The 27,636-nt window shown below is 46.3% G+C and overlaps 1 protein-coding gene and 1 pseudogene across 3 annotated transcripts in view; one reads left to right on the top strand and one right to left on the bottom strand.

The window, feature by feature from the left end:
* The window catches only part of LOC311141410 (kinesin-like protein KIF2A), a 36,221-nt gene extending 24,914 nt beyond the window's left edge, over positions 1-11,307 (top strand). The window contains exons 14-21 of one of the 2 annotated variants that reach the window (XM_084176727.1): positions 332-474; positions 2,403-2,607; positions 4,180-4,290; positions 4,580-4,647; positions 8,057-8,201; positions 8,377-8,478; positions 8,737-8,872; positions 9,158-11,307. In XM_084176727.1, the coding sequence (XP_084032853.1) occupies positions 332-474; positions 2,403-2,607; positions 4,180-4,290; positions 4,580-4,647; positions 8,057-8,201; positions 8,377-8,478; positions 8,737-8,872; positions 9,158-9,246 (999 nt within the window). In that variant the 3' untranslated portion in view covers positions 9,247-11,307. The remainder of the gene's footprint in view (positions 1-331; positions 475-2,402; positions 2,608-4,179; positions 4,291-4,579; positions 4,648-8,056; positions 8,202-8,376; positions 8,479-8,736; positions 8,873-9,157) is intronic. The other variant, XM_084176726.1, reaches the window with a different exon arrangement.
* A 1,309-nt stretch (positions 11,308-12,616) lies between these two features.
* LOC311141114 (dimethyladenosine transferase-like) lies at positions 12,617-15,039 on the bottom strand (annotated as a pseudogene). The gene is made up of 6 exons: positions 15,009-15,039; positions 13,339-13,397; positions 13,170-13,234; positions 12,995-13,058; positions 12,765-12,863; positions 12,617-12,659 (listed from the first exon to the last, which is right to left on the bottom strand). The product of its transcript is annotated as a dimethyladenosine transferase-like (transcript).
* Positions 15,040-27,636: the final 12,597 nt, after the last annotated feature.

Below are 27,636 nucleotides of genomic sequence, written 5' to 3'. Positions count from 1 at the left end.
GGACTGTAAGGGGAAGGTGTATGTATTGCTCCAGTGGGTGGTTATGTCGACAGATTGACAGACTGTTGTTTTGTGTTTAAGTGGAGTGTGTGGTTGTGTTGTGGTCTTATAGGCGTTTGACCTGACTGTGTGGTGTTGTGTAGTTATTTGATCTTGTCGTTGTGTTAAATGTGCGTGGTTGCAGGTGCTGGAGGATGGTTGTGGTCTGTTTACCTGAAAATGTGGGGTTGTGTTGTGCAGGTCTTATAGGTGTTTGACCTGTTGAACCATAAAGCCAAGCTGAGGGTATTGGAAGATGTTAAGTCTGTTGTGTTGTGGTCCGGTCCTATAGGTGTTTGACCTGCTGAATGGTAAGGCTAAGCTCCGGGTGTTGGAAGATGGGAAGCAGCAGGTGCAGGTGGTGGGGCTGCATGAGAGAGATGTCAAATGCACAGAGGAAGTCCTCAAACTCATAGAAGTGGGCAACAGCTGCAGGTATTTGCAGCAACATCCCAGAGTTGCCCTAAGTAATGACATTAACATTGATCTTTAAAATGTTAATGTGCTTTATATTTAATCTCTCTCTGTCCCTCCCTCTCTCTCTGTCCCTCCCTCTCTCTCTCGGTCTGTCCCTCCCTCTCTCTCTCTGTCCCTCTCTCTCTCTATGTCCCTCTCTCTCTCTCTCTGTCCCTCTGTCTGTCCCTCTCTGTCTGTCCCTCTCTCTCTGTCTGTCCCTCTCTCTCTGTCTGTCCCTCTCTCTCTCTCTGTCCCCCTCTCTCTCTCTCTCTCTCTCTCTCTCTCTCTCTCTCTCTCTCTCTCTCTCTCTCTCTCTCTCTCTCTCTCTCTCTCTCTCTCTCTCTGTTCCTCTCTCTCTGTCCCTCTCTCTCTGTCTGTCCCTCTCTCTCTGTCCCTCTCTCTCTCTGTCCCTCTCTCTCTCTCTCTCTCTGTTCCTCTCTTGCTGTCCCTCTCTCTCCCGCTCTCTCTCTCTGTCCCCCCCCCTCTCTCTCTCTCTCTCTCTCTCTGTCTGTCCCTCTCTCTCCGTCTGTCTGTCCCTCTCTCTCCGTCTGTCTGTCCCTCTCTCTCCGTCTGTCTGTCCCTCTCTCTCTGTCTGTCTGTCCCTCTCTCTCTGTCTGTCTGTCCCTCTCTCTCTGTCTGTCTGTCCCTCTCTCTCTCGGTCTGTCTGTCCCTCTCTCTCTGTCTGTCTGTCCCTCTCTCTCTGTCTGTCTGTCCCTCTCTCTCTGTCTGTCCCTCTCTCTCTGTCTGTCCCTCTCTCTCTGTCTGTCTGTCCCTTTCTCTCTGTCTGTCTCTCTCTGTCTGTCTCTCTCTCTCTCTCTCTCTCTGTCTCTCTCTCTCTGTCCCTCTCTCTCTCTCTCTCTCTGTCCCTCTCTGTCTGTCCCTCTCTCTCTCTCTGTCCCTCTCTCTCTCTCTCTCTCTCTCTCTCTCTCTCTCTGTTCCTCTCTCTCTGTCTCCCTCTCTCTCTCTCTCTGTCTGTCCCTCTCTCTCTGTCCCTCTCTCTCTCTGTCCCTCTCTCTCTCTCTCTCTGTTCCTCTCTCTTGCTGTCCCTCTCTCTCCCGCTCTCTCTCGCTGTCCCCCCCCCTCTCTCTCTCTCTGTCTGTCCCTCTCCGTCTGTCTGTCCCTCTCTCTCCGTCTGTCTGTCCCTCTCTCTCCGTCTGTCTGTCCCTCTCTCTCCGTCTGTCTGTCCCTCTCTCTCTGTCTGTCTGTCCCTCTCTCTCTGTCTGTCTGTCCCTCTCTCTCTGTCTGTCTGTCCCTCTCTCTCTGTCTGTCTGTCTCTCTCTCTCTGTCTGTCTGTCTGTCTGTCTGTCTCTCTCTCTCTGTCTCTCTCTCTCTCTCTCTCTCTCTCTCTCTCTCTCTGTCTCTCTCTCTCTCTCTGTCTCTCTCTCTCTCTCTCTCTCTCTCGGTCTGTCTCTCTCTCTCTCTCTCTCGGTCTGTCCCTCTCTCTCTCTCTCGGTCTGTCCCTGTCTCTCTCTCTCGGTCTGTCCCTCTCTCTCTCTCTCTCGGTCTGTCCCACTCTCTCTCTCTCGGTCTGTCCCTCTCTCTCTCTCTCGGTCTGTCCCTCTCTCTCTCTCTCGGTCTGTCCCTCTCTCTCTCTCTCGGTCTGTCCCTCTCTCTCTCTCTCGGTCTGTCCCTCTCTCTCTCTCTCGGTCTGTCCCTCTCTCTCTCTCTCGGTCTGTCCCTCTCTCTCTGTCCCTCTCTCTCTCTCTATATCTCGGTCCCTCTATCTCTCTCTCTCTCTCTCCCTCTCTGTCTCTCTCTCTGTCCCTCTCTCCCTGTCCCTCTCTCTCTATATATATCTTGGTCCCTCTATATCTCGGTCCCTTTGTGTCCCTCGATCTCTGTCTCTTTGTGTCCCTCTGTCTGTTTCTGTCCCTCTCTGTCCCTCACTTTCTGTCTCTCTCTCTCAGAACGTCAGGTCAGACCTCGGCCAATGCCCACTCGTCCCGTAGCCATGCAGTGTTCCAGATCATTCTAAGGAGGAAGGGGAAGATGCACGGCAAGTTCTCCCTGATCGACCTGGCGGGGAATGAAAGGGGTGCCGACACGTCCAGCGCTGACCGCCAGACACGCCTGGAGGGAGCCGAGATCAACAAGAGCCTGCTGGCACTAAAGGTCAGAAGGGAGAGGTCAGCGGGAGCTGCAGAGGATTCTGACAGGGAGAGCCCAAATTCCCCAGTTTATTAGGTACACCATCTAGTAACGGCTTGGACCCCCCTTTGCCTCCAGAACAGCCTGAATTCTTCGGGGCATAGAAATGTTGCTCAATTGGTATCAAGGGACCAAACATGTGCCAGGAAAACATTCCCTGCACCATTACATGATGCAACAGGAACCGGGATTTGTCAGACCAGATAATGTTTTTCCACTCAATTGTCCAGTGTTTGATCTTCTTGTTTTTAGCTGATAGGAGTGGAACCCGGTTTTGTCATCTGCTGCAATAGCCCATCCGTGACAAGGACTGACGAGTTGTGCATTCCGAGATGCCGTTCTGCACACCACTGTTGCACTGTGCCGTTTGTGGCCTGCCTGTTAGCTTGCACGATTCTTGCCATTCTCCTTCGACCTCTCATCAATGAACAGTTTTCGTCCACGGAACTGCCGCTGACTGGATGTTTTTGGTTTGTCGCACCATTCTCTGTAAACCCTAGACACTTTCGTGCGTGAAAAGCCCAGGAGGCCTTTCTGAGATACTGGAACTGGCGTGCCTGGCACTGACGATCATACATGCTCAAAGTCGCTTAGGTCACTCGTTCAATCAAACAGTAACTGAATGCCTCAATGCCTGTCTGCCTGCTTTCTATAGCAAGCCACGGCCACGTGACTCACTGTCTGTAGGAGCTAACCATTTTCGTGAACAGGGTGGTGTACCTAATAAACAGAGTCAAGTGTGGAGACGAATGGATTCGGTTCAGTCAGTCGTCCTGATGAGTCCTTCTCCGCTAATTGGCAACAACAGCAGCATAACGCTGCTTAAAACATGCAAATGAAAGTGAGGTTTATTTCTATGGGCGAGGGAGAAATAACTAGTATTGGTCAACATTTGGATTTGGTCACCATCTCCATTTTGTTCCATCCCACTTGATTTTAGTTTGAGTAGGATAGCAGCCAACACACGAGAAATAACTTATAATATTGGTTGTAACCATCTGGATGTCTCTGTGAATACAGCTCCATCGTGTGCTGTCTGAGATGTTTTTTGATTCAGCTGAACAGAACTAGCAGTCCTAGTTGGAAGTAACTTAATGTTATAGAAATGGTCAACTGAATTTTTCCTGTCCCCTCTCTCAGTATGTGTGTGTATGTATATATATATATATATATATATATATATATATATATATGTGTGTATGTATATATATATATATATATGTGTGTATGTATATATATATATATATATATATATATATATGTGTATGTATATATATATGTGTATGTATATATATGTATGTATGTATATATATATGTGTATGTATATATATATGTGTATATATATATATATATATATATATATATATATATATATATATATATATATATATATATATATATATATATATATATATATATATATGTGTATATATATATATATGTGTGTATATATATATGTATATATATATATATATATATGTCAGGCCTTGCAGTAGACCGACTGTAGCTCATTATATCTCTCTTTAACTTTCCCAGGAGTGCATCAGGGCGCTGGGGCGGAACAAACCTCACACTCCGTTCAGGGCCAGCAAGCTCACCCAGGTCCTCCGAGACTCCTTTATAGGGGAGAACTCCCGCACATGCATGGTGAGTTCATCATTAGTTATTGGATTTGGTAATTGGTGAGTTCATTCTCCTCACTGGCATTGGGCTCAGTCATCTCTGATTTCATTAATAATTTTTATTAAAATCAATTATTTTAAAGATTCCTTGGCCTATGACTATACCGACCATGTAGAGGTCGATATACAGGGTGTATATTCTCCTCACTTTGAAAGTAAACACTCTTTCTGCAAAAGACAGGCCACCTTACTTGGTCTTTGTACTGTCCTTCCCTTACCTCCACTGAGTTTCTCCTCACCTCTGTCCCATCCAGATAGCAACTATCTCTCCTGGTATGACGTCCTGTGAGAACACCCTCAACACGCTACGCTACGCTAACAGGTGGGCACACACGTTACAGCTGGCCATGGGAATCTGTCTCCTACACCTGACCTTTCCAGCTGTGATCAGCAGAGAACTCTAGTCTGGAAAAAGGAATATAGGAACCTCTTCTTTGACCACTCTCCCTTTAGGTTTCTATGGTAACTGATCACACACAAGGTGTGGTAATGACCTTGAGGTCTTCACTGTGCTCTTGTACACAGCATTGTTGAGCTTAGCTATGGGTAGACAATACTTCTGCGCCTCAATAGGCAGAATTGGGTGTATCTGCCTGCAGCAGTTTGATCAGATGTAGGCTACATATGTGAAAGAGTGCCACTGTGGCAGGCAGATGATGGTGAAAGGAAAATTACTCTTTGCCTGTAGCTCTGTGTCCTGACCCTCGTCTCTCGTCTTTCCTGTTCCTCTCTCCCCCCCTCTTCCTGCTCTGGGCCTGGTGCTGTTCTGTGCAGAGTAAAGGAGTTTGGGATCAGTCCCTCAGATATCCCCTTCTCCCAGGGCGGTGGAAGTCGCTCGGAGCTCTCGGAGCTCTCGCCCACCTATGAGTACGATGACTTTGCTACCTCTCCCAGCAGGTCAAGCACTTTCCCATTGCGTGCACACACACACTACACACGTACCTTTTCTGTTGCCTACACAAACACTTACCTACATGCATTTCCTGTATGCATACATTTAGTTGTAAAATACACCCAAAACACACTTCTTCTTTGTTCCATCGTTCTCACCAGTCTCTGTGGAGGACTTATTCACACGTCTTCTTCATTTCCTTTCCCTTTTATTTAATCTCCATGTCATCCTTTTCTTCATCCTTGGCATGCGCTTCTCCTTTCATCTTTTGCGGTGCTGAGGTTGTGTTAACTGTGAACGCTGTTCTTCTAATACCCTCTCATGGACGATAACAGGTGTGCGTCTTAAAATTCAAATAGCAAAGTGATCCTTGGTATGACCTTAAAACAATTCCAACTCAGCAAAAAAAGAAACGTCCCTTTTTCAGGACCCTGTCTTTAAAAGATTATTTGTAAAAATCCAAATAACTTCACATATCTTCATTGTAAAGGGTTTAAACACTGTTTCCCATGCTTGTTCAATGAACCATAAACAATTAATGAACATGCACCTGTGGAACGGTCGTTAAGACACTAACAGCTTACAGACGGTAGGCAATGAAGGTCACAGTTATGAAAACTTAGGACACTAAAGAGGCCTTTCTACTGACTCTGAAAAACACCAAAAGAAAGATGCCCAGGGTCCCTGCTCATCTGTGTGAACATGCCTTAGGCATGCTGCAAGGAGGCATGAGGACTGCAGATGTGGCCAGGGCAATAAATTGCAGTGTCCATACTGTGAGACGCCTAAGACAGCGCTACAGGGAGACAGGACGGACAGCTGATCAACCTCTCAGTGGCAGACCACGTGTAACAACACCTGCACAGGATCGGTACATCCGAACATCACACCTGCGGGACAGGTACAGGATGGCAACAACAACTGCCAGAGTTACACCAGGAACGCACAATCCCTCCATCAGTGCTCAGACTGTCCGCAATAAGCTGAGAAAGGCTGGACTGAGGGCTTGTAGGCCTGTTGTAAGGCAGGTCCTCATCAGACATCACCGGCAACAACGTCGCCTATGGGCACAAACCCACCATCGCTGGACCAGACAGGACTGGCAAAAAGTGCTCTTCACTGATGAGTCGTGGTTTTGTCTCACCAGGGGTGATGGTCGGATTCGCGTTTATCGTCGAAGGAATGAGCGTTACACCGAGGCCTGTACTCTGGAGCGGGATCGAGGTGGAGGGTCCATCATGGTCTGGGGCGGTGTCACAGCATCATTGAACTGAGCTCGTTGTCATTGCAGGCAATCTCAACGCTGTGCGCTACAGGGAAGACATCCTCCTCCCTCATGTGGTACCCTTCCTGCAGGCTCATCCTGACATGACCCTCCAGCATGACAATGCCACCAGCCATACTACTCGTTCTGTGCGTGATTTCCTGCAAGACAGGAATGTCAGTGTTCTGCCATGGCCAGCGAAGAGCCCGGATCTCAATCCCATTGAGCACATCTGGGACCTGTTGGATCGGAGGGTGAGGGCTAGGGCCATTCCCCCCAGAAATGTCCGGGAACTTGCAGGTGTCTTGGTGGAAGAGTGGGGTAACATCTCACAGCAAGAACAGGCAAATCTGGTGCAGTCCATGAGGAGGAGATGCACTGCAGTACTTAATGCAGCTGGTGGCCACACCAGATAATGACTGTTACTTTTGATTTTGACACTTCCTTTGTTCAGGGACACATTATTCAATTTCTGTTAGTCACATGTCTTGGAACTTGTTCAGTTTGTCTCAGTTGTTGAATCTTGTTACGTTCATACAGATATTTACACATGTTAAGTTTGCTGAAAAGAAACGCAGTTGACAGTGAGAGGATGTTTCTTTTTTTGCTGAGTTTAGCTTAGTAGTACCCCCCCCTTCCCCCGGCTTAGACAGGCCTTAGACTCTTATGGGTTAACACCTAATATTTGACTGGTCAGTTTATACTGTGCTAGTTAGAGGATAATACCTTGGCTAAGTACATACAATTATTGCCAAAGATGCAGTGAGACCAGCCTGTGTTTGTTCCACCTCCCACTGCTACAGTAGTAATCCCTGTCACCACCCAGTCAGTCAGTGGGTCAGACACGGGTCAATAAGGTCATTTTACTCTACTGGACCTTATCAGCTCAGTCACACCTCATTAAATACACACCCAGATGCTAGCAGTATAAACAGGCCTGTCCATATGGACTGTCCACAGCACTTATTGTACTCCACATTCAAGTAGCCTGAGTACCAGAATGTTTGTGCTATCATGCCAACTCCTTGTCACTCATTCTCGTGCGAAACATGGCTAACATGCAAGGGCCCCGTTGAAAACAGATAGCTTCTACAGTCATTTCTATAGCATTAACAGTTAGTTACTTTAGTGGGGAACAACTAAACTAGCACTCCGAATCTTAGCTATTCATCTCATATTACTTAATTCGGTTTCATCAAGGAAATAAAATTAATTGAAATTTAAAAGGGACCATTTCACTGTAAACTAAAATGGAGTGTCTTTCAATAAGTTTGCCGCTGGCTAGAGCCAAAAGGCCATCAATAAGACACAGATGGAACCCCATTGGTTGTGCATGGTGTCGTGATGGTGTCTAGGCATCTATTCAATGGGCCAAAACATTCAGTCAGCAATGTATTGCATAGAAGTTACATGACTTAATATACTTAGTCACAGTCATATCAAAGTAATGGATTTCTATCTGCAACATCCTGAATGTTGGGCCCTAGTGAATAAGCCCATCAAGTTAAGTGTAGTGTACTTAACTGGGCAGAGCAGCAATGTGTTAGCTGACCGAAGGTGTTGATTGACCCACAGAGTGAAGGAGCTGACGGTGGACCCTAACCAGGTGATAGAGGGGGTCCGGCCCAACATCCATGTGGTGGACCAGCTGGATGATGACTGGGACCACCTGGGCAGCTCCCCCCAGAGAGACGACCTCAAACTGCTCTGTGAGCAGAACGTAAGCAACACTCTTAATGCACTTCTATGCTCATGCACAGCTTTTATCCTAGATGGTTTTCTTACTGTGTGCATGCACACGTGTTTGCATCCATGCGTTTGAGGCCATTTCCCCAATAGAGGTGTTGGGTCTGGTGTTGCTGGTTGAAGTGTGTGTGTCTGTTCTGTCTCCCCAGGAGGAGGAGGTGTCCCCCCAGCTCTTAACCTTCCATGAGGCTGTCTCTCAGATGGTGGAGATGGAGGAACAGGTGCTGGAGGACCACAGAGCTGTCTTCCAGGTCAGACTCCATTAACAGATGGCTCCTCTTAGATCCTTTCACATATAGTTAGTTAGGAGGTTCCAACTATTGAGATGAATGAATCTGCAAGCTTGATGTCCTGTGAAGTGTGGAGACACTATCCATGAAATTCTCTAAATCATCCAGTTCTTCAAGCTAATGTGATGCTGACTCGATTGGAGCAAAATAATTGATTTGAATAATTTGTTTCAGTGGGGAGATGACTAAGTGAGATGTTAATGTGTGTGTTGTGAGCAGGAGTCTATCCGGTGGCTGGAGGATGAGAAGGTTCTGCTGGAGATGACTGAGGAGGTGGACTATGATGTGGACTCGTACGCCACTCAGCTGGAGCAGATCCTGGATCAGAAGATTGACATCCTTACGGAGCTCAGAGGTAGGCATGGACATAAATGTTATTAGTGACATGGCACCGTTTGTCTGATAAAAGAACATCTCTTAGGGATGAGGTGCTCAAAATTAGCGCGAGTTTTAACGCCTGGCCTATGCAAGTTGGCATATTTGTATTATTCACTTCCTGAGGTTATTTTTCAATCGTTTGTTGATTTGTATCTATGCAGATCACCGTTGACATTCATTAGTAGGTTCACGTCTATTTACATAAATCATGGGATTTTTTGATAAGCAATATCTAATCCACTGTCTGTGTTCCTCTCCTCAGATAAAGTCAAGTCGTTCCGCTCATCGCTCCAGGAAGAAGAACAAGCCAGTAAGCAGATCAATCCTAAGAGGCCGCGTGCCCTGCTGTAGACCAGACCAGGGTGGGGTGTGTGGTCGACCAAGGAGAGGAGGGGTGTATGGTCTGTGTGTGGAGGGGCAGTGGTACATACAGGAACATAAACACTAGATACACTACATATACAAAAGTATGTGGACACCCCTTCAAATTAGTGGATTAGTCTATTTCAGCCACACCCGTTGCTGAAAGGCGTATATAAAATCGAGCACACAGCAATGCGCTCTCCATAGACAAACATTGGCAGTAGATTGCCCTTACTGAAGAGCTCAATGACTTTCAACGTGGCACCGTCATAGGATGCCACCTTTCTAACAAGTCAGTTCGTCAAATTTCTGTCCTGCTTGAGCTGCCCCGGTCAACTGTAAGTGCTGTTATTGTGAAGTGGAAACGTTTAGGAGCAACAACGGCTCAGCCGCGAAGTGGTAGGCCACACAAGCTCACAGAACGGGACCGCCGAGTGCTGAAGCGCATAAATATCGTCTCTCTTCGGTTGCAACACTCACTACCGAGTTCCAAACTGCCTCTGGAAGCAACGTCAGCACAAGAACTGTTCGTCGGGAGCTTCATAAAATGGGTTTCCATGGCCGAGCAGCCGCACACAAGCCTAAGATTACCATGCGCAATGCCAAGCGTCGGCTGGAGTGGTGTAAAGCTTGCCGCCATTGGTCTCTGGAGCATTGGAAACGCGCTCTCTGGAGTGATGAAACTTCACCATCTGGCAGTCTGACGGACAAATCTGTGTTTGGCGGATGTCAGGAGAACGCTACCTGCCCCAATGCATAGTGCCAACTGTTTGGTGGAGGAGGAATAATGGTCTGGGGCTGTTTTTCATGGTTCTGGCTAGGCCCCTTAGTTCCAGTGAAGGGAAATCTTAACGCTACAGCATACAATGACATTCTAGACGATTCAGTGCTTCCAACTTTGTGGCAAGTTTGGGGTAGGCCCTTTTCTGTTTCAGCATGACAATGCCCCCATGCACAAAGCGAGGTCCATACAGAAATTGTTTTTTTGAGATAGTTTGGAAGAATTTGACTGGCTGCACAGAGCCCTGACCTCAACCCCATCGAACACCTTTGGGATTAATTGGAACGCCGACTGCGAGCCAGGCCTAATCGCCCAACATCAGTGCCTGACCTCACTAATGCGCTCGTGGCTGAAAGGAAGCAAGTCCCCGCAGCAATGTTCCAACATCTAGTGGAAAGCCTTCCCAGAAGAGTGGAGGCTGTTATAGCAGCAAAGGGGGGACCAACTCCATATTAATGGCCATGATTTTAGAATGAGATGTTCGACGAGCAGGTGTCCACATACTTTTGACCATGTAGTGTACTTAGCACAGCTGTCTCACGCTGTCACAACCGCCTGTGAAAAGACAAAGGAAAGGACTCATCTGTTTTCCAATTAGGCCCACGGATGTCACCAGAAATAACGGGAGGGGAATGCAACCTTGGATCCCTTTTTTTTCTGATTTTTTTTATGCTAACTTTTTTGTATCTTTTTTTGTTCGATTTTATTTACTTTAAAAAAACAACTTATTTATTTAAATTGAACGGCTGTTGACTTGGCTTCATCAGAGACCTCTCCATGTTGGTTGTGCTTTAGGGTTCTACAGTACCAGTGTTGTGGATTCTGGTAGGTCTGACTGATGTGTGCATGTGCAACTCTGTATGTTGGCCTCCATCCTCCATCATGCGTGTGGTTGGGTCACTGTAGGGCCAGTCTTCCTTTTCGTCTTTCTCTGAGTTTCTTCTGAGTTTGAGAGGCATCAAATCAAGCTGTGCTTCTTCTCGTGTTATCTTTCCTCCCTCTTGTATCCATGTTTTTTCCTCCATGACCAGTCTATAGTTTGATTCAGTTTTGTGTTCATGTTTCGTGGCAACCCCAGTTAATTTGTTCCCCCTTTTACTTTTATACTGTGAAGTCATTTTTCACTCACTTTGTAAAAAAAATTAGAACAAAAACCACTAACAAATGTATAGTAAAAACCACTGACATACTGCTGCATATGTTGCTCAGTGTTTGCACGAGATGTAACACTGGCTCAATAAAGAATCACCTGTTTTGATTTTACCCTTAGCCTGCACTACTGAATTACCTGAGTGTGGATGACGTTTAACTCTTGATGTGGCATTAGAACCTCTCAATAGTCTGCCCTTGATCTCTGAGAGAAATGCATGTGGTCAAAATACGACTAGGGATGTAGGCCGGGTATAACGGGGCTGACATTTTTCAGTCTTCATACATAGGTAGTAAAGACGCTGTAAAATGGTTGATAACGATAGTCTTTACATTAGTCTGCGTAGTAAGCAGTATGATGTTCTGTGTTTGTAGGGCATAGAGAGACAGCGAGGGTTGTCAGGAAGGGAGACTGTGGTGACTCTGGCCCTGTCACTCAGCACTAGTAGTCAGTGACACCAGCAGCGCCATCTAGAGGCAGACTTCAGCTTCATCGTGAGGACAGTCAACACGGGGGACCCTACAGTGCAGCAATGGCCCAGTTTGAACACTGTCATTGTATATTTTGCATACCGTTTCAACTGGATAAAGTTGTAGCTACATCTTTAAGATGGAGATATAAAGGAAGTCAGAATGAATTTTTTTGTGGTGCTAAAGAAGTAATGAATTGCTGAACTTCATGAAATACACCAACACTATTTCAAAAACTCTTATTATTGACAGGCTCCTTACACATATTACAAAGTATATTTCTAAACCTATCCATGACAACCAAGCACGTTAGGTTCAGCTGATGCTTAGGGATGACCAACTACATTGTAGTGCATCTATTTTATGTATGAGCATTAGCTATCCATTTGCCTGACGACTCAGAGCAGCGGAATAATTCTGTTTATGTTCGCTACATACTTCAGTCAGACTGCTGTCGTTTGTGGTTACGTCAAAATGAGGGGTGTTATACAAAAAGTCATCAGCGATTTAATAATTTCTAACCAATCCGAGTATCAAAGCCAATTACACATTTTCTAAACGCTGCTTTACCCATGTGTGTTGTGGCTCTGGCCCAACCGACCGGTTTCTGTGTGCAATCAGAACGGTTAGAATGTGTTTGCGAAATTGTCGGGGAAACTGACGTCCGCGGGTGTGGTGTAGCGTTTGGGTAACTATACACGTAACCACTTAATAAATATGTACAGTTCACTGATCACCAGTTCATTTTCATAGAAAAGGCACAATGAATGTAGTCCAGGGGGTAAGATCTATCAAATGAGTGTAGTCATCATTCATCCAATCAAATGACTTGGATGTGTCTCAACAATCCATAACAGCTTCCAGTTGCCGTTCCTTAAAGAGCACTGGAGGTTTAAAACCTGGATAGGTTTCCACAATACTGCTTTCCTGCATCAAGTCCTCAGCAGTACCGTCTGCTTAGGAAATAGGGATCCCAGCAGAGTTGAACGCGTGGAGAAGTCTGTGGACAGACAACATGAAGGTTATGGCATGAAGAATCACTAGTTAACGTAACATTAAAACAAAATAAAACTCATACATATGTAGAATAGCCAGCTCCACTTACACCATGAAGTCGTCTATGCTCCTGGCTCGCTTCTCACTAAACAATGCCTCCTGCAGAATACTAAATCTTCTTGGTTATGCTGAAGTCTGCTAGGATTTCCTGTTCCAGAAACATGAACAAATGTAATGACTCACTTTGACAATACTGATAATCACCTAACCACATCCAGAATGTGAAAATATACTGACTGCAGAAACATCAGTGAATATTGTCATGAGGTGTGTGCTTACCACGTTGTGTACTGAACAGTGAATCCTATAGTTCTTCTCCAACAGCTGCTCAACTGCAGTGAACCTGGAAAGCACCATCATCTTCGGTGTTAATGTTATAGCTTGTCACATTACTATTTGATGCCGCCAGGATATGACTAACTATGATTTGAATACCCTTTATTTTGGTACTCACTTGAAACCTGCGTTGAGTATTTCGTTTTTCCTCACAAATGTGATTCTGACGAGACCCTCCCATTCCTGTTTGAAAGAAATATTGCATTGTACTGCTGATTACAATAACTACTGTGCAGCAGAACATTTTAACACCTAGGTTTCACAACCTTTGCAGAACTAACACTTACCTGGAAGTTAACAGGAGGTTGAGGATTCTTAGGCTCTATTCTGACAACACTCGACTCCACTAATTATTCTTCCCCACCTGAGCAAGAGAGAAATTATCATAGTTTGTGGTTAACAGAGCCAAGGTTTTTTTTCTTGGAATGAAGAAAAGGTAGTAACATAGTTGAGAAACCACAACGGTCCACATGCACAATGACGGGATGCCAGTGCCATGGCTGAGTCGACGGTTCTGTCCCGAATGGCATTCTATTCCCTATAGACGGGTTGGTTGTTTAGCACTGACGCATGCGCAACTATGGGGCAAAACAGACGGGGTTGGCTTCGACTGTTGACAACATGTAAACTATTTCGTCTCGAATGTTTATTGAAAACATAAATACATTTGCACAATGAGCACTTGTCTCAAACACAGTGTTAGTTGTTGGTTGGCTAGCTATTGACATTTGCCATATTAGCATAGACGTGACATCAGTCAAAACACCTCAAAACAAAACAAAACATGGTATCAAGAACAAGATCAAACTAGCTGAAACGAACCAACTATGATTCCCCACATGGTAGCTTCTTGTCATTGTTGCTAGCGATCTGGCCATCCAGAATCACGAAACCCAGCCTTCTGCCCCATTGAAGCATGCACATTGTTTTCGTGATGTCAGCTAACACGTCTATATAGCGCACTACTTTTGACCAGGACCCATTTGGGACGGAACCAAGAGATCCCACTGACCTTAATGAGGTGGTCTACTCAAGCCAGCTGCTGAGTGTTGATGGACAGCCTGCCTGCAGTACAGTTTGTCTCCAGGCTTGGCAACCAGACGCCTGGCAAACTCTCTGGAACATCTGACAAGTCATCAAATATGTTAATAGATGTTTTTAGCCATTGTTTTAGTCGTTGCACTGTTTCTGAGGAGACCTAGCGAGTTGCATTTAATTGTACTTTGTACACTACGCCATATCAATCCGGTGCATATGACAAATAAACAATGATTTGGCCAAATCCCAACTCGAGGTCCATGCACAATATTCAAATTTTCCAAGTATCTCCCATTGATAACAATGCATGAATTACACAACAGTCTGGGTTACCCGTGCCTATTTGAAGTTGAGATTTGGCCCCCAAGTGTACTAATAGATGTTAAGTCAATGACAGGATCAAGGGAGTGTTGAAGCTCTGGAACCAGCCATCTTCTCTTGTGTCTTACCTAATAATAATAATAATATGCCATTTAGCAGACGCTTTTATCCAAAGCGACTTACAGTCATGCGTGCATACATTTTTGTGTATGGGTGGTCCCGGGGACCTGAAGAAAAGCCTGTGCAGAAGTAACTTGAAGACAAAAGGTGATGAAATCTGCAAAACAACAAAGAAACAGATTTATCCGTAGGTATTTTTGCCAAAAGGCTATTATGGTTTTACTGAACTGGGTCCGTGTTGGTTACTGAGGGTGAAGAGTTTTACCTGGTAGGGTAAATTGGCGACACAGACGTCGAAGAAAGGCAGCTCTGTTTTCAGGACATCCCCCACCAAGATCTGTAGTTTGGTTTGCATGGGCCTATTACAGACAATGGACACAGATGTCACTGCATCACGATCACACTTTCAGCTAATACATGTACAATTCCTTAAAGGGGAGTATCTCACTAGCTAAGTTAAGGCAAGTACTGTACTCACGTGCACTGCACTCTCTTCTGGAGCCTAGCATACCGTCCAACTCGCAGGCCACAACCTTCAGACAATGGGAAGATTAAAGTACGGCTGACCCCAATTATTCAACTGGTCGATTGTTTGGTCGATAGGCTGTTGTTCGACCGATATTGTTTTTAGTTGAGCAGTAGCAAATATATACAGTACCTGTCAAAAGTTTGGATACACCTACTCATTCAAGGGTTTTTCTTTATTTGTACTATTTTCTACATTGTAGAATAATAGTGAAGACATCAACTATGAAATAACACATATGGAATCATGTAGTAACCAAAATAGTGTTAAACAAATCAAAATATATTTTATATTTGAGATTCTTCAAAGTAGCCACCCTTCGACTTGATAACAGCTTTGTACACTCTTGGCATTCTCTCAACCAGCTTCATAAGGAAGTCACCTGGAATGCATTTCAATTGACAGGTGTGTCTTGTTAAAAGTTAATTTGTGGAATTTCATGGCTATTTAGCTAGCTATCTTGCTGTTGCTAGCTAATTTGTCCTGGGATATAAACATTGGGTAGTTATTTTACCTGAAATGCACAAGGTCCTCTACTCTGACAATTAATCCACAGATAAAAGGGTAAACCTAGTTAGTTTCTAGTAATCTCTCCTCCTTCAGGCTTCTTCTTCTTCTTTGGACTTTATATGGCAGATGGCAACCAACTTTAAGGTGCATTAACACCACCAACTGGACTGGAGTGTGGACTTCAGTTCATCTTTCAAGCACCCACGTGGGTATATGCTCCTAAAAACCAATGGGGAGAAGGGAGAGGCGGGCCTTGCAGCGAGTCAAGCGTAAAAAATAGAACCAAATTCTATTTTAGCGCCTGGCTACGCAGATGCTTGTTGACGGACACGAGCAGTTTGGATTAAATTATCGAATAACATGTATGTGTAAATGTACACTGCTAAAAAAAATAAAGGGAACACTTAAAGAACACAATGTAACTCCAAGTCAATCACACTTCTGTGAAATCAAACTGTCCACTTAGGAAGCAACACTGATTGACAATACATTTCACGTGCTGTTGTGCAAATGGAATAGACAAACAGGTGGAAATTATAGGCAATTAGCAAGACACCCCCAATAAAGGACTGGTTTGCAGGTGGTGACCACAGACCACTTCTCAGTTCCTATGCTTCCTGGCTGATGTTTTGGTCACTTTTGAATGCTGGCGGTGCTTTCACTCTAGTGGTAGCATGAGACGGAGTCGACAACCCACACAAGTGGCTCAGGTAGTGCAGCTCATCCAGGATGGCACATCAATGCGAGCTGTGGCAAGAAGGTTTGCTGTGTCTGTCAGCGTAGTGTCCAGAGCATGGAGGCGCTACCAGGAGACAGGCCAGTACATCAGGAGACGTGGAGGAGGCCGTAGGAGGGCAACAACCCAGCAGCAGGACTGCTACCTCCGCCTTTGTGCAAGAAGGAGCAGGAGGAGCACTGCCAGAGCCCTGCAAAATGACCTCCAGCAGGCCACAAATGTGCATGTGTCTGCTCAAACGGTCAGAAACAGACTCCATGAGGGTGGTATGAGGGCCCGACGTCCACAGGTGGGGGTTGTGCTTACAGCCCAACACCGTGCAGGACGTTTGGCATTTGCCAGAGAACACCAAGATTGGCAAATTCGCCACTGGCGCCCTGTGCTCTTCACAGATGAAAGCAGGTTCACACTGAGCACATGTGACAGACGTGACAGAGTCTGGAGACGCCGTGGAGAATCTTCTGCTGCCTGCAACATCCTCCAGCATGACCGGTTTGGCGGTGGGTCAGTCATGGTGTGGGGGTGGCATTTCTTTGGGGGGCCGCACAGCCCTCCATGTGCTCACCAGAGGTAGCCTGACTGCCATTAGGTACCGAGATGAGATCCTCAGACCCCTTGTGAGACCATATGCTGGTGCGGTTGGCCTTGGGTTCCTCCTAATGCAAGACAATGCTAGACCTCATGTGGCTGGAGTGTGTCAGCAGTTCCTGCAAGAGGAAGGCATTGATGCTATGGACTGGCCCGCCCGTTCCCCAGACCTGAATCCAATTGAGCACATCTGGGACATCATGTCTCGCTCCATCCACCAACGGCACGTTGCACCACAGACTGTCCAGGAGTTGGCGGATGCTTTAGTCCAGGTCTGGGAGGAGATCCCTCAGGAGACCATCCACCACCTCATCAGGAGCATGCCCAGGCGTTGTAGGGAGGTCATACAGGCACGTGGAGGCCACACACACTACTGAGCCTCATTTTGACTTGTTTTAAGGACATTACATCAAAGTTGGATCAGCCTGTAGTGTGGTTTTCCACTTTAATTTTGAGGGTGACTCCAAATTCAGACCTCCATGGGTTGATACATTTGATTTCCATTGATAATTTTTGTGTGATTTTGTTGTCAGCACATTCAACTATGTAAAGAAAAACGTATTTAATAAGATTATTTCATTCATTCAGATCTAGGATGTGTTATTTTAGTGTTCCCTTTATTATTTTGAGCAGTGTATTTTGCAACGCTCACGCACGTAACGCGAGCGGTGTGGTCAGCATGTTAGTGTCTATCAATTCCCCATTGCATACTTTATATCACCAGTAGTACATTTACTATTAATTCCTTTAATTTCTCATCTACAATGTTTGTTTGGTTACGGTAATGTCTGTCAATGCATTCAATATATTATTATTCCAGTCTTTTACGGTTCTCATTGTCGGAGTGGACATGCTGTTTGTAGAGCGCACAACCTATACTACACTTGTGAGAAACAAGTTTTGGTTTATTTCATTCCGTTTACGAGTTTTGTCAATTTAGTCATTGTCTTTTGTTTGGAGCGCTCCTGTCAATGTTGAGTAAGGACGCGCACATGATTACGCATAGAAGTAGGCCTATAGACTACCTGGCCTGCTCGCAAATGTAGGCATATAAATGTGCCCATTTGGGGATCTGATAGTATTTCTGATTGGCTTAACTCACCAAAACTAATGAGCTGTGGAGCTTCTCAACGTAATGTTTTCTTCACCTCAAACAGCAAGCAAAGTCAATTTTTACATCCATTGACAATGACAATAATTCCTCAATGTATTTGAAAAATCTTTCCAGCACTCTCCCTTTTGATAACAACTCCGTGTGAAAGGGAGAAATGTTATGCTCTGATCCAGTGGAAACATTTAAAAATAGGCCTACATGATTACTTCTTATCCCTTGTGTAAATAGCCTACAGCTGTGTCTGTCCCGAGCTCACTGCCGCAGGAAACTGAGGGCCCAGAATATTTTATACAGTGTTGTAAGGAGCTTCGGGCCGGACCCAAGTTAATAGTTTATACAATGTTTCATGTTCGTTGCAGACGGGCCATGCGTAACCAATGTGATTGATAGGATATTTATTTTTATCAGGATATTTTCTACCTGCAGGCTGCAATGTTTTTATTTGTTTACTTTATAGGCTATTTTTACATAGTTGGCATGCAAGAGAAGTTACTTTTTAGGTTTGTATCATCTTCATTTAGATTTGGATAGAATTTCGATTAACCACATGACAATGATTTTGAGATACAAAGACGTTATTATAAATTAAATGAAACTGTTCCACGAAAATGTGCATATGAAAATCATCGGTAGAAATTGTAAGATAAATTGGCAGAAAGTTTGCAGACTCCTTGTGTAGCCTATTACCGGCAACTTCAGGAGAGTAATGGCAGAATCTGCGAAAGCAAGTAGGAGGATGGTCGGGAAAGGTAAAGTTTTTTTTTCTTCTGGTTATCTTGATCTCTGGCTCCCTCTTGAGTCATTTGTGTCTTATTTAATCAAACAGTGAGCTTAAAGCATCAGACAAGCTCAATGCATATATAGTTGATTTGATTAAAACACATACGGTGTGTCTATACAGTGCCTTCGGAAAGTATTCAGACCCCTTGACTTTTTCCACATTTTGTTACGTTACAGCCTTATTCTAAAATGGATTAAATAAATACAAAATTCAGCAATCTACACACAATACCCCATAATGACAAAGCGAAAACAGGTTTTTAGAAATGTTTGCTAATTTATAAAAAATAAAAAACAGAAATACCTTATTTACATAAGTAAACCATACTATAGCTACGTTGTGTTTTGATGTACACTGGACAAAGTCAATAATAATAGCTACCGTAGTCCTTTTCTAGCCGGCTAGATAGCTAGCCATAACTGGCTGGATATCTATCTACACTGAAAATATATATAAACGCAACATGTGAAGTGTTGGTCCCATGTTTCATAAGCTGAAATAAAAGATCCCAGAAATGTTCCATTTGCACAAAAAGCTTATTTCTCTCATATTTTGTGCACAAATTTGTTTACATCCCTGTTAGTGAGCGTTTCTCCTTTACCAAGATAATCCATCCACCTGACATGTGGCATATCAAGAAGCTGAATAAACAGCAGGATCATTACACAGGTGCACCTTGTGCTGGGGACAATAAAAGGCCATTCTAAAATGTGCAGTTTTGTCACACATCACAATGCCACAGATGTCTCAAGTTGAGGGAGCACGCAATTGGCATGCTGACTGCAGGAATGTCCACCAGAGCTGTTGCCAGAGAATCTACCATAAGCCGCCTCCAACGTCATTTTAGAGAATTTGGCAGTATGTCCAACTGGCCTCACAACCACAGACCTCACAACCGAAGACGTGTATGGCATTTGTGTGGGCGAGCGGTTTGCTGATGTCAACGTTGTAAAAAGAGTGCTCCATGGTGGCAGTGGAGTTATGGTGTGGGCAGGCATAAGCTACGCACAACGAACACAATTGCATTTTATCAATGGCAATTTGAATGCACAGAAATACCGTGACGAGATCCTGAGGCCCATTATGAGGCCCATTTTTTTTAAAGGTATCTGTGACAAACAGATGCATATCTGTATTCCCAGTCATGTGAAATCCATAGATTAGGGCAGGGGGTGGGCAAAGTACGGCCCGCGGGCCGCCGCCGGGCCTGCAAGACATTTTTTTTATGTATTAAATATGATAATATTTTAGTTACGATTTTTTGCCTAAAATTACTCATTGCATGATATCCAAAAAAACTCTAATAGATGGCGCCTGGCAGCGCGCTCTATATTTGGGCCTACAGTCAGATTCAGAATGCACTCAGTCATCATAGCCATTGCTTGATGACTTTTGACGTGAAAAATGATTGCTGCGAAAATGAGAAAAGTGCACTCTGAATGTCGTGTGTTTAAAGAAGAATGGACAGCAAGATAGGTATGTTCCTTGATACGGTTGGTAAAACTGACGACTTCTCCGAGTTGAAAGACACAGACTGGCTAGGCGACTTTGCTTTCGGTGTGGACATATTGGGGCATCTGAACGATCTAAACTGCAGGGAAATTGTGTTTTTGTGCATGAACTGTATTCCAACATGAAAGCATTCAAGGCCAAACTTATGTTGTTCTCCAGACAAATGAGCAGCCGGTCTCGCGCTCATTTCCCGACACTGGCCGCACTGAACGCACCCACATCGCAGTGCCGCACTGAGACATACAGTAGCACTTTGATCGACCTGCATGCTGAGTTTTCCCGCCGCTTCTCACACTTCACCAAGATTGAGACTGAGCTGGTTTCGACAGTGAGAAAGCACCACCAGACACACAATTGGAGCTAATCGACATCCAATGTGACAGTGTTTTGAAGGAGAAATACAAAACAGCAACAACAGACCAGTTTTATGGCTCACTGAATGAAACAAAGTTTCCAAACATTAAAAATCACGCCCAAAGGATGCTTGTTCTATATCGTGGAGCTCCGCCCCATAGGGGAGCTCTGCTCCTATTAGTTTACCCACTGCCCTAAGGCAGCATCAGCCTGAGACAAAATTATGCACACACCTGCAGCCAATAGGAGTACAGGTGTCCCTATAAGAGGGGACGCTTCCCCTCAATCAGCCTCCCTTTATCTTCAGCGACTGGACTAGACTGAAGAAGCCAAGAAGAGACGAAGAGAAGACTCAGGACGAGATACGCCGTCGGATTTTGCAGTCATCGACGTCGTCCTAAAATGAGCACACCAAGTTTTTCCATCCACAAAAGCTCTTTTCAGAGCTCAATGTCGCTGTTCCCCTTGGCGGCTGTCGACCCCCACCGACTTATGTTTCGTGGGTTGAGGGACACAGCACGCCAGGGACGGCCTCATTAATCCCCCACTATGCGCCAGCTGCGCCCTCCTTTTTTGAAGGAGAGGAAGCAGCGTTGGGCATTTTTAGGGAGGATATTCCTCTTGAGGATGTGCTATCAGTGTTAGTCTCAGCTTCTGAGGCATCATCTGAAGGCACTGACTCAGGGGATGACAGGGCTATTGGGGAGGAAATGAATATTCTATTGGAATAATTCATTACACTGACCCAGATGTTTTAACACCCCTTTTTCCCTCAGGAAAGTGTGAGGTCATTTACATCCCTGGATGATGACGCCACAGCCTCTCTGCGCTCTGAATTTCCAGGTCTCATTGAGAGGGCTGCTAAACGGCTGGAGATTAAGCTATTAGTTTACCCACTGCCCTAAGGCAGCATCAGCTGCCTTAGGGCACTCCCTCCAACCGGAAGTGGACATGATGGAGGGTGGCTCTCACTCTCGCTACTGCTCGGCGTCGTGCCCGGCGTCAGACGGCGGCCTCCAGCAGCAAGGGAGTGCCCCTCCTACAGCTCCAGAGGTGCCGACCATTCCGCCGGCGAGAGAGGTCATTAAAGCGTCATCCTGGCATCACCCGAAGGGCGGCCAGAAGAGACGCCGTTTATGACATGGCGAGGGGGAGAGAACGGAAGACGGCGCTGCACCTAGTGTGACTGTGCCCACTGTTCCCCCCCCCACCCTACCGTTGAGGGTATGGAGGAGAATGTTTTTGTTGATGTGTGTAATAAAGAGTTGGCTCCACCTGACTTTGTCAAAAAGAGCCCCTTTTCCATAATATATCCGAGAGCGTTCGACCTTCCTCACTCTCGCTCTCTCTCTTTCACCACTCTGAGTGCAGCTCAGCCCACCACGGGTGCGTTGCTGAGCACACACAGGAGGTGAATGTTAAAAAGGTATCAAGGCGCCGCCTTGTGTTACCTCATAGAGATTTCACATTACAGACTCCTAGGAGTACTGTAGTGAGTGTCTCACACAGCAGGCTGCAGTCTCAGTCAGATAATGACAGGATGACGCAACCGCTATTCGGGGATGGTGCATTGTCTCAGGTTAAGGCCTCTGTCAGTGCAGTTCAGACCCGTGCTGCGTTCACGGAGGGCTGGAATACTACGGTTACGGGTTTAACCAACGTATCGGCGCCCCCGTTTCTCTCAGAACGCGCTGATGCTCACCATGCTGAGTGTAGCTCAGCCCACCAGGGGTGCAGAGCTGAGCACACACAGGAGGTGAAGGTTAAGAAGGTATCAAGGCGCCGCCTTGTGTGACCTCATAGAGACCTCACATTACAGACTCCTAGGAGTACTGTAGTGAAGGGCTCTCATAGCGGGCTGCAGTCACAGCCAGATACTGGAATGATGACGCAATCGCTTTCTGTGGATGGTGCTCTGTCGCAGGCTATAGCCTCGGTCAGTGCAGTTCAGACCCGCGCTGCGTTCACGGAGGGCCGGAATACTATGGTTATGGGTTTAACCAACGTATTGGCGCCCCCGTTTCTCTCAGAACGCGCTGTTTCCTCTCCCTTTCATGGGAGGCCCGCCTTGGGCTGTTCCACCACCTCAGTGCTGGGGAACAGCGGCGGCAAGGGCCATCGAGGAATACAGGTCCTTCCCACTGAATGTACCACAGCTTCGCGCTCACCCGCTTTCTCTGCATTGCTGGGAGTGGCGGCGAAGCTGTACTCTCTCACGCTGGCTAGACCAGACGTTGCAGAAGGGTTATGCCATCCAATTCCATCGGACCCCGCCCCCATTCAGGGGAGTGGTGGAGACGGTGAGGAAAACGCCCGAAAAAGTGGCCGCTCTGGTATCAGAGATTACGGAACTTTTGGCGAAGGAGGCGGTCACAGTAGTTCCCCAGGAGCAAAGGAACAAAGGGCTATATTTTCCCCTACTTCCTGGTGCCCAAAAAGACGGGGGGAATGAGGCCGATATTGGATTTACGCATTCTCAACGAGAGCGTAACCAAACGGCCCTTCCGAATGCTCACAACAAAACGTCTACTGGAATGTGTCCAGAAAGGAGACTTTTGTACAAGCATAGACCTGAAGGACGCGTACTTTCATGTGCAGGTGCTGCCGCGTCACAGAAAGTTTATGCGATTCGCCTTTCAAGGGGTACACGAGGATGCCATTCGGGTACGCCCTGGCACCTCGCATGTTTTCCAAGTGTGTAGAGGCGGCATTGGAACCGTTGCGTCGTCAGGGAATAAGGCTACTAGCCTAACTAGACGACCTACTGGTTCTCGCCCCATCAGCAGAGCTGGCGTTCACTCACACGACACAGACAGTGATTCATCTCACACGTCTGGGGTTCGCTGTGAATTGGAAAAAGAGTGCACCCTGGCCCAGTCATCAGATTGTCTACCTGGGGATACAGCTAGACACTGTAATGATGAAGGCTCGAATTTCGGACCCTCGAAGGGTAGCCTTGTTGCTAGCCCTGAGAAAGTGTTGTCCGAATCACACGGTAACGGCGCTGTCAGTCATGTCACTCTTGGGTCTTATGTCGTCAGCCCACGTCGTGGTTCCGCTGGGAGTCCTGCGCATGCGCAGGATGCAGCGATGGTTCGCCCAACTAAGACTAGACCCAGTGCGTCAACGTCATTGGTTGGTGGTGGTTCCTCTCTCGCTCAGTGCAGATCTGAACTATTGAAGAGACCCGCGCGTTCTCACGCACAGAGTCCCGATAGGCAAAGTGTCCTCCTACATTCCAGTGTTTACAGATGCCTCTCTGACTGGATGGGGAGGGACATGTCAGACCCAAGCGATAGGAGGGGTGTGGCCTCTTTCGAGTCGCCACATCAACCTCTTGGAGTTGGAAACGGTTCGTCTGGTTCTGATCCACTTCGCGTCTACCCTTCGGGGTCGCGATGTGCTGGTCTGGTCAGACAACCGGACCAGAGTAGCCTACATAAATCGCCAGGGAGGAGTCAGGTCTCCTGCTTTCCACCGGTCGGTGGAGGAATTGTGGCTTTGGGCTCACGAGCACATCCGCTCATTGAGAGCAGCACACATTCCGGGCTACTTGAACGTAGGAGCAGACCTCATGTCTCGAGGGGGTCCCCGAGACGACGAGTGGCGTCTGCATCGAACCCACGCCAAGGTAGTGGGTTCGATCCCCGGGACCACCCATACACAAAAATGTATGCACGCATGACTGTAAGTCGCTTTGGATAAAAGCGTCTGCTAAATGGCATATTATATTATATTATTATTAGATTATATTATATTATTTTATTATATTTATATATTATATATTATATTATATTATATCCGGACATTGTTCTCCAAATTTGGGAACAGTTCGGGAGAGCCGAGGTGGACATGTTCGCGTCACGCGTGAACGTGCATTGTCCCCTATGGTTCTCTCTGAGGGAACAGGACGAACCGCCACTGGGAAGGGACACGTTCGCGCGCCATCCGTGGCCGAGAGTTCTTCTGTATGCATTCCCTCTGCTGTCCTGCAGTCTCCCACTGTTAGCCAGGGTGAGATCAGGCGGGCTGTCAATAATATTGGTAGCCCCTGGTCGCCCAGGGGCTCCATGGTTTGCGGAGATGAGTCAGATGTTGATTGCGCCACCTTGGCCAATTCCACATCGACGGGATGCGTTGTCTCAGGCAGGAGGCTCGATAGGGCGATTGCCCATAATCGGTCAACCACTGAAGGCTTGGCTCCTGAGAGGGACAGGCTAGAGCGCCGTGGGTTATCTGATTCAGTGATCTGGACCATACAGGGTTCACGTGTCAGTTCCACTTCCAGGGTGCATGCCAGCAAATGGAAAGTTTTTTCACAATGGTGCGTCACAGAGAATGTAGACCCCATGAGCTGTCAGGTTGAGAGTGTTCTCTCTTTCCTGCAGTTTATGTTTGATAAGCAGCGATCGCCCGCCACCATTAAGTGTTTGCAGTGGCGATTTCAGCTTGTCACGAGGGGTTCGGCAGAGACACTGTCTTCAGCCACCCTCTAGTGAAACGTTTCTTATTAGGAACGCAGCAGCTTAGGCCAATGCCTAGAGCCACGCTTCCTCAGTGGGATTTGGCTTTGGTACTCAAAGCGCTATGTAAGTCGCCGTTCGAGCCATTGAATCAAATACCCCTCAAGATGCTGTCTATGAAGACGGCACTGTTGCTCGCTTTGACTACTGCTAAGCGTGTTAGTGATTTGTGTGCTCTTTCGACGAGACCCGACTGCCTTGCCATTAATGGCGATCTGAGCAGAGCGGTGTTACGTCCTAACCCGGCATTTGTGCCGAAGGTTATTAGGAGTTCATATAGATCACAGACCGTGGAGCTGTGGGCTTTTTCTCCCCCTCCTCATGGGGAGAGGAGTGAGGAAAGGCTCCATCGCCTGTACGCAGTGCACGCTTTGGCGTGTTACGTTGAGCGCACAGCAGCGATTAGGTCATCGCCTCAGCTGTTTGTGTGTCACGTGCGGCTGCACTAGGTAGACCACTTTCAAAACAGCGTCTGTCTCATTGGCTTTGTGAAGGCATTGAGACAGCTTATGAGGCAGCGTGGCGACAATTGCCTCAGGGTATAAGAGCCCACTCCACTCGTGGAGTAGCGGCTTCTACTGCCCTTTTCAGAGGAACAGGGGTAGAGGATATCTGTGCAGCGGCGTCGTGGTCAACACCGTCTCCATTTATCCGGTTCTATCTCTTGGATATGTCTTCTAACTCTTTGGCTCAGTCTGTACTCAGCGTGGCTGAGGGGAGGACTTGAGCTAGGAGAGAGGAATGCAGGACTGAGGAGACAGGTCTCTTTCAGGTCCGCTTCTGATAGGACATGTTTTTGCATGACTCCTGACTGACATGTTCAGTATAGTAGAGGCATGTATTGATCTGCCACCAGTGAATAACTGGGTTGAGGCAGAATGATGAGGGATAATAGTAGTAACCTTGGTTATGGTACTATTAGACCGGTCATGACAATTTTGACGGAATGTGACGTCATCTATCTGCTTGTTCAGATTAGTATGAATCATGTTCTGGGATCTGCCCACTAATCTCTGGGGTTCCATTGATTGAGTGGGGCGGGCTACCGTGTACACAATGTAGAGTGACACTTTGTGTCATTCCATTAGTGGTCGGTATTATTGTAACAGGATATTGAGGTACCATCTATCTGCTAGTACAGATTAGTATGGCCCGTATTCTGGTGATCTGCCCACTAGTCATTGGTGTTGCCATTGGACTAGGTGGGGTGGGTTTTAACCGTTGACGCGGTATATTGTGACACTTGTATTGTGAGACAGTGGTTGCAGTACTGCGGGACTTGGTTGCAGCCATTGCTATGCCTGACCTTTTTATTTTGATGGGAAGTGTTGGGCTCGGCAGGGAGTACATTTTGGAGCGTTTCGCTCCGCCTTAAACCAATAGGAGCAGAGCTCCCCTATGGGGCGGAGCTCCACGATATATAACGATAGTTACCGGAGTGTAACTCCAGTTCTATGAGTGGAGCGGAGCCCCATAAGACTTAAGGCCCTGCCGACCCTCTAGTCTCGCTGAAGATAAATATCTCGGGAGGTTGATTGAGGGGAAGCGACCCCTCTTATAGGGACACCTGTACTCCTATTGGCTGCAGGTGTGTGCATAATTTTGTCTCAGGCTGATGCTGCTTTAGGGCAGTGGGTAAACCAATAGGAGCAGAGCTCCCCTATGGGGCGGAGCTCCACTCATAGAACTGGAGTTACACTCCGGTAACTATCGTTTTATTCGGGTCCACATATGTGTGTGAACAAACGTTCTCAGTCACGAATTAAAACAAATCCCGTCATAGGTCAAATTTAACAAATGACCACTTGTCAGTGGTTCTGACTATCTCTACATCAAAGATGACACCAGACATTGATGCCCTTGCCAAGAGAGGTGACCAGACCCATTGTTCACATTAAGACTCAAATAACCGTGACTGGGGTAGGCAAGGATTATGCTTTTTCATGGCGACGGTTATGCAGTGAGAATTATCCAGCAATGCACTTGGATACAGGTAATAACTAATCAGTCAGATTTGGGCTGAGTTGATTGGATAACTGTAAATATGTCTCACAATGGAGATGAGAATAGTTCCTTAATATGCTTTCAAAAACAGACCATTATAAATGAAACGAAGGCTCTTACCATGTTTCACATAAATTTTAGAATCGTTTTTTTTTTTTTTTACACATCTGCGGTTACATTTTGCATGTCTCCAGTCATATAAATTTAAGTTTGCATATTGTGACTAAGTTTGATTGTACTTTACAAGGGTAGAGATGCAGGATCTGTGTGTGTGTGTTTGACTGTCTGTGATGTTATAAATTATATCAATTTGGTGTTACCCCTGGATTAGGGCCTGATGAATTTATTTCAATTGACTGATTTCCTTATGCACTGTAACTCAGTAAAATCTTTGAGATGGTTGCATGTTGCATTTATATTTTTGTTCAGTATAACGTTACGCATATAGTATGTGGCCC

This window comes from Coregonus lavaretus, assembly GCF_964263955.1.
Source record: "Coregonus lavaretus genome assembly, chromosome: 14".
NCBI lineage: Eukaryota > Metazoa > Chordata > Actinopteri > Salmoniformes > Salmonidae > Coregonus > Coregonus lavaretus.
This window is presented reverse-complemented; position numbering and strand designations above follow the sequence as displayed.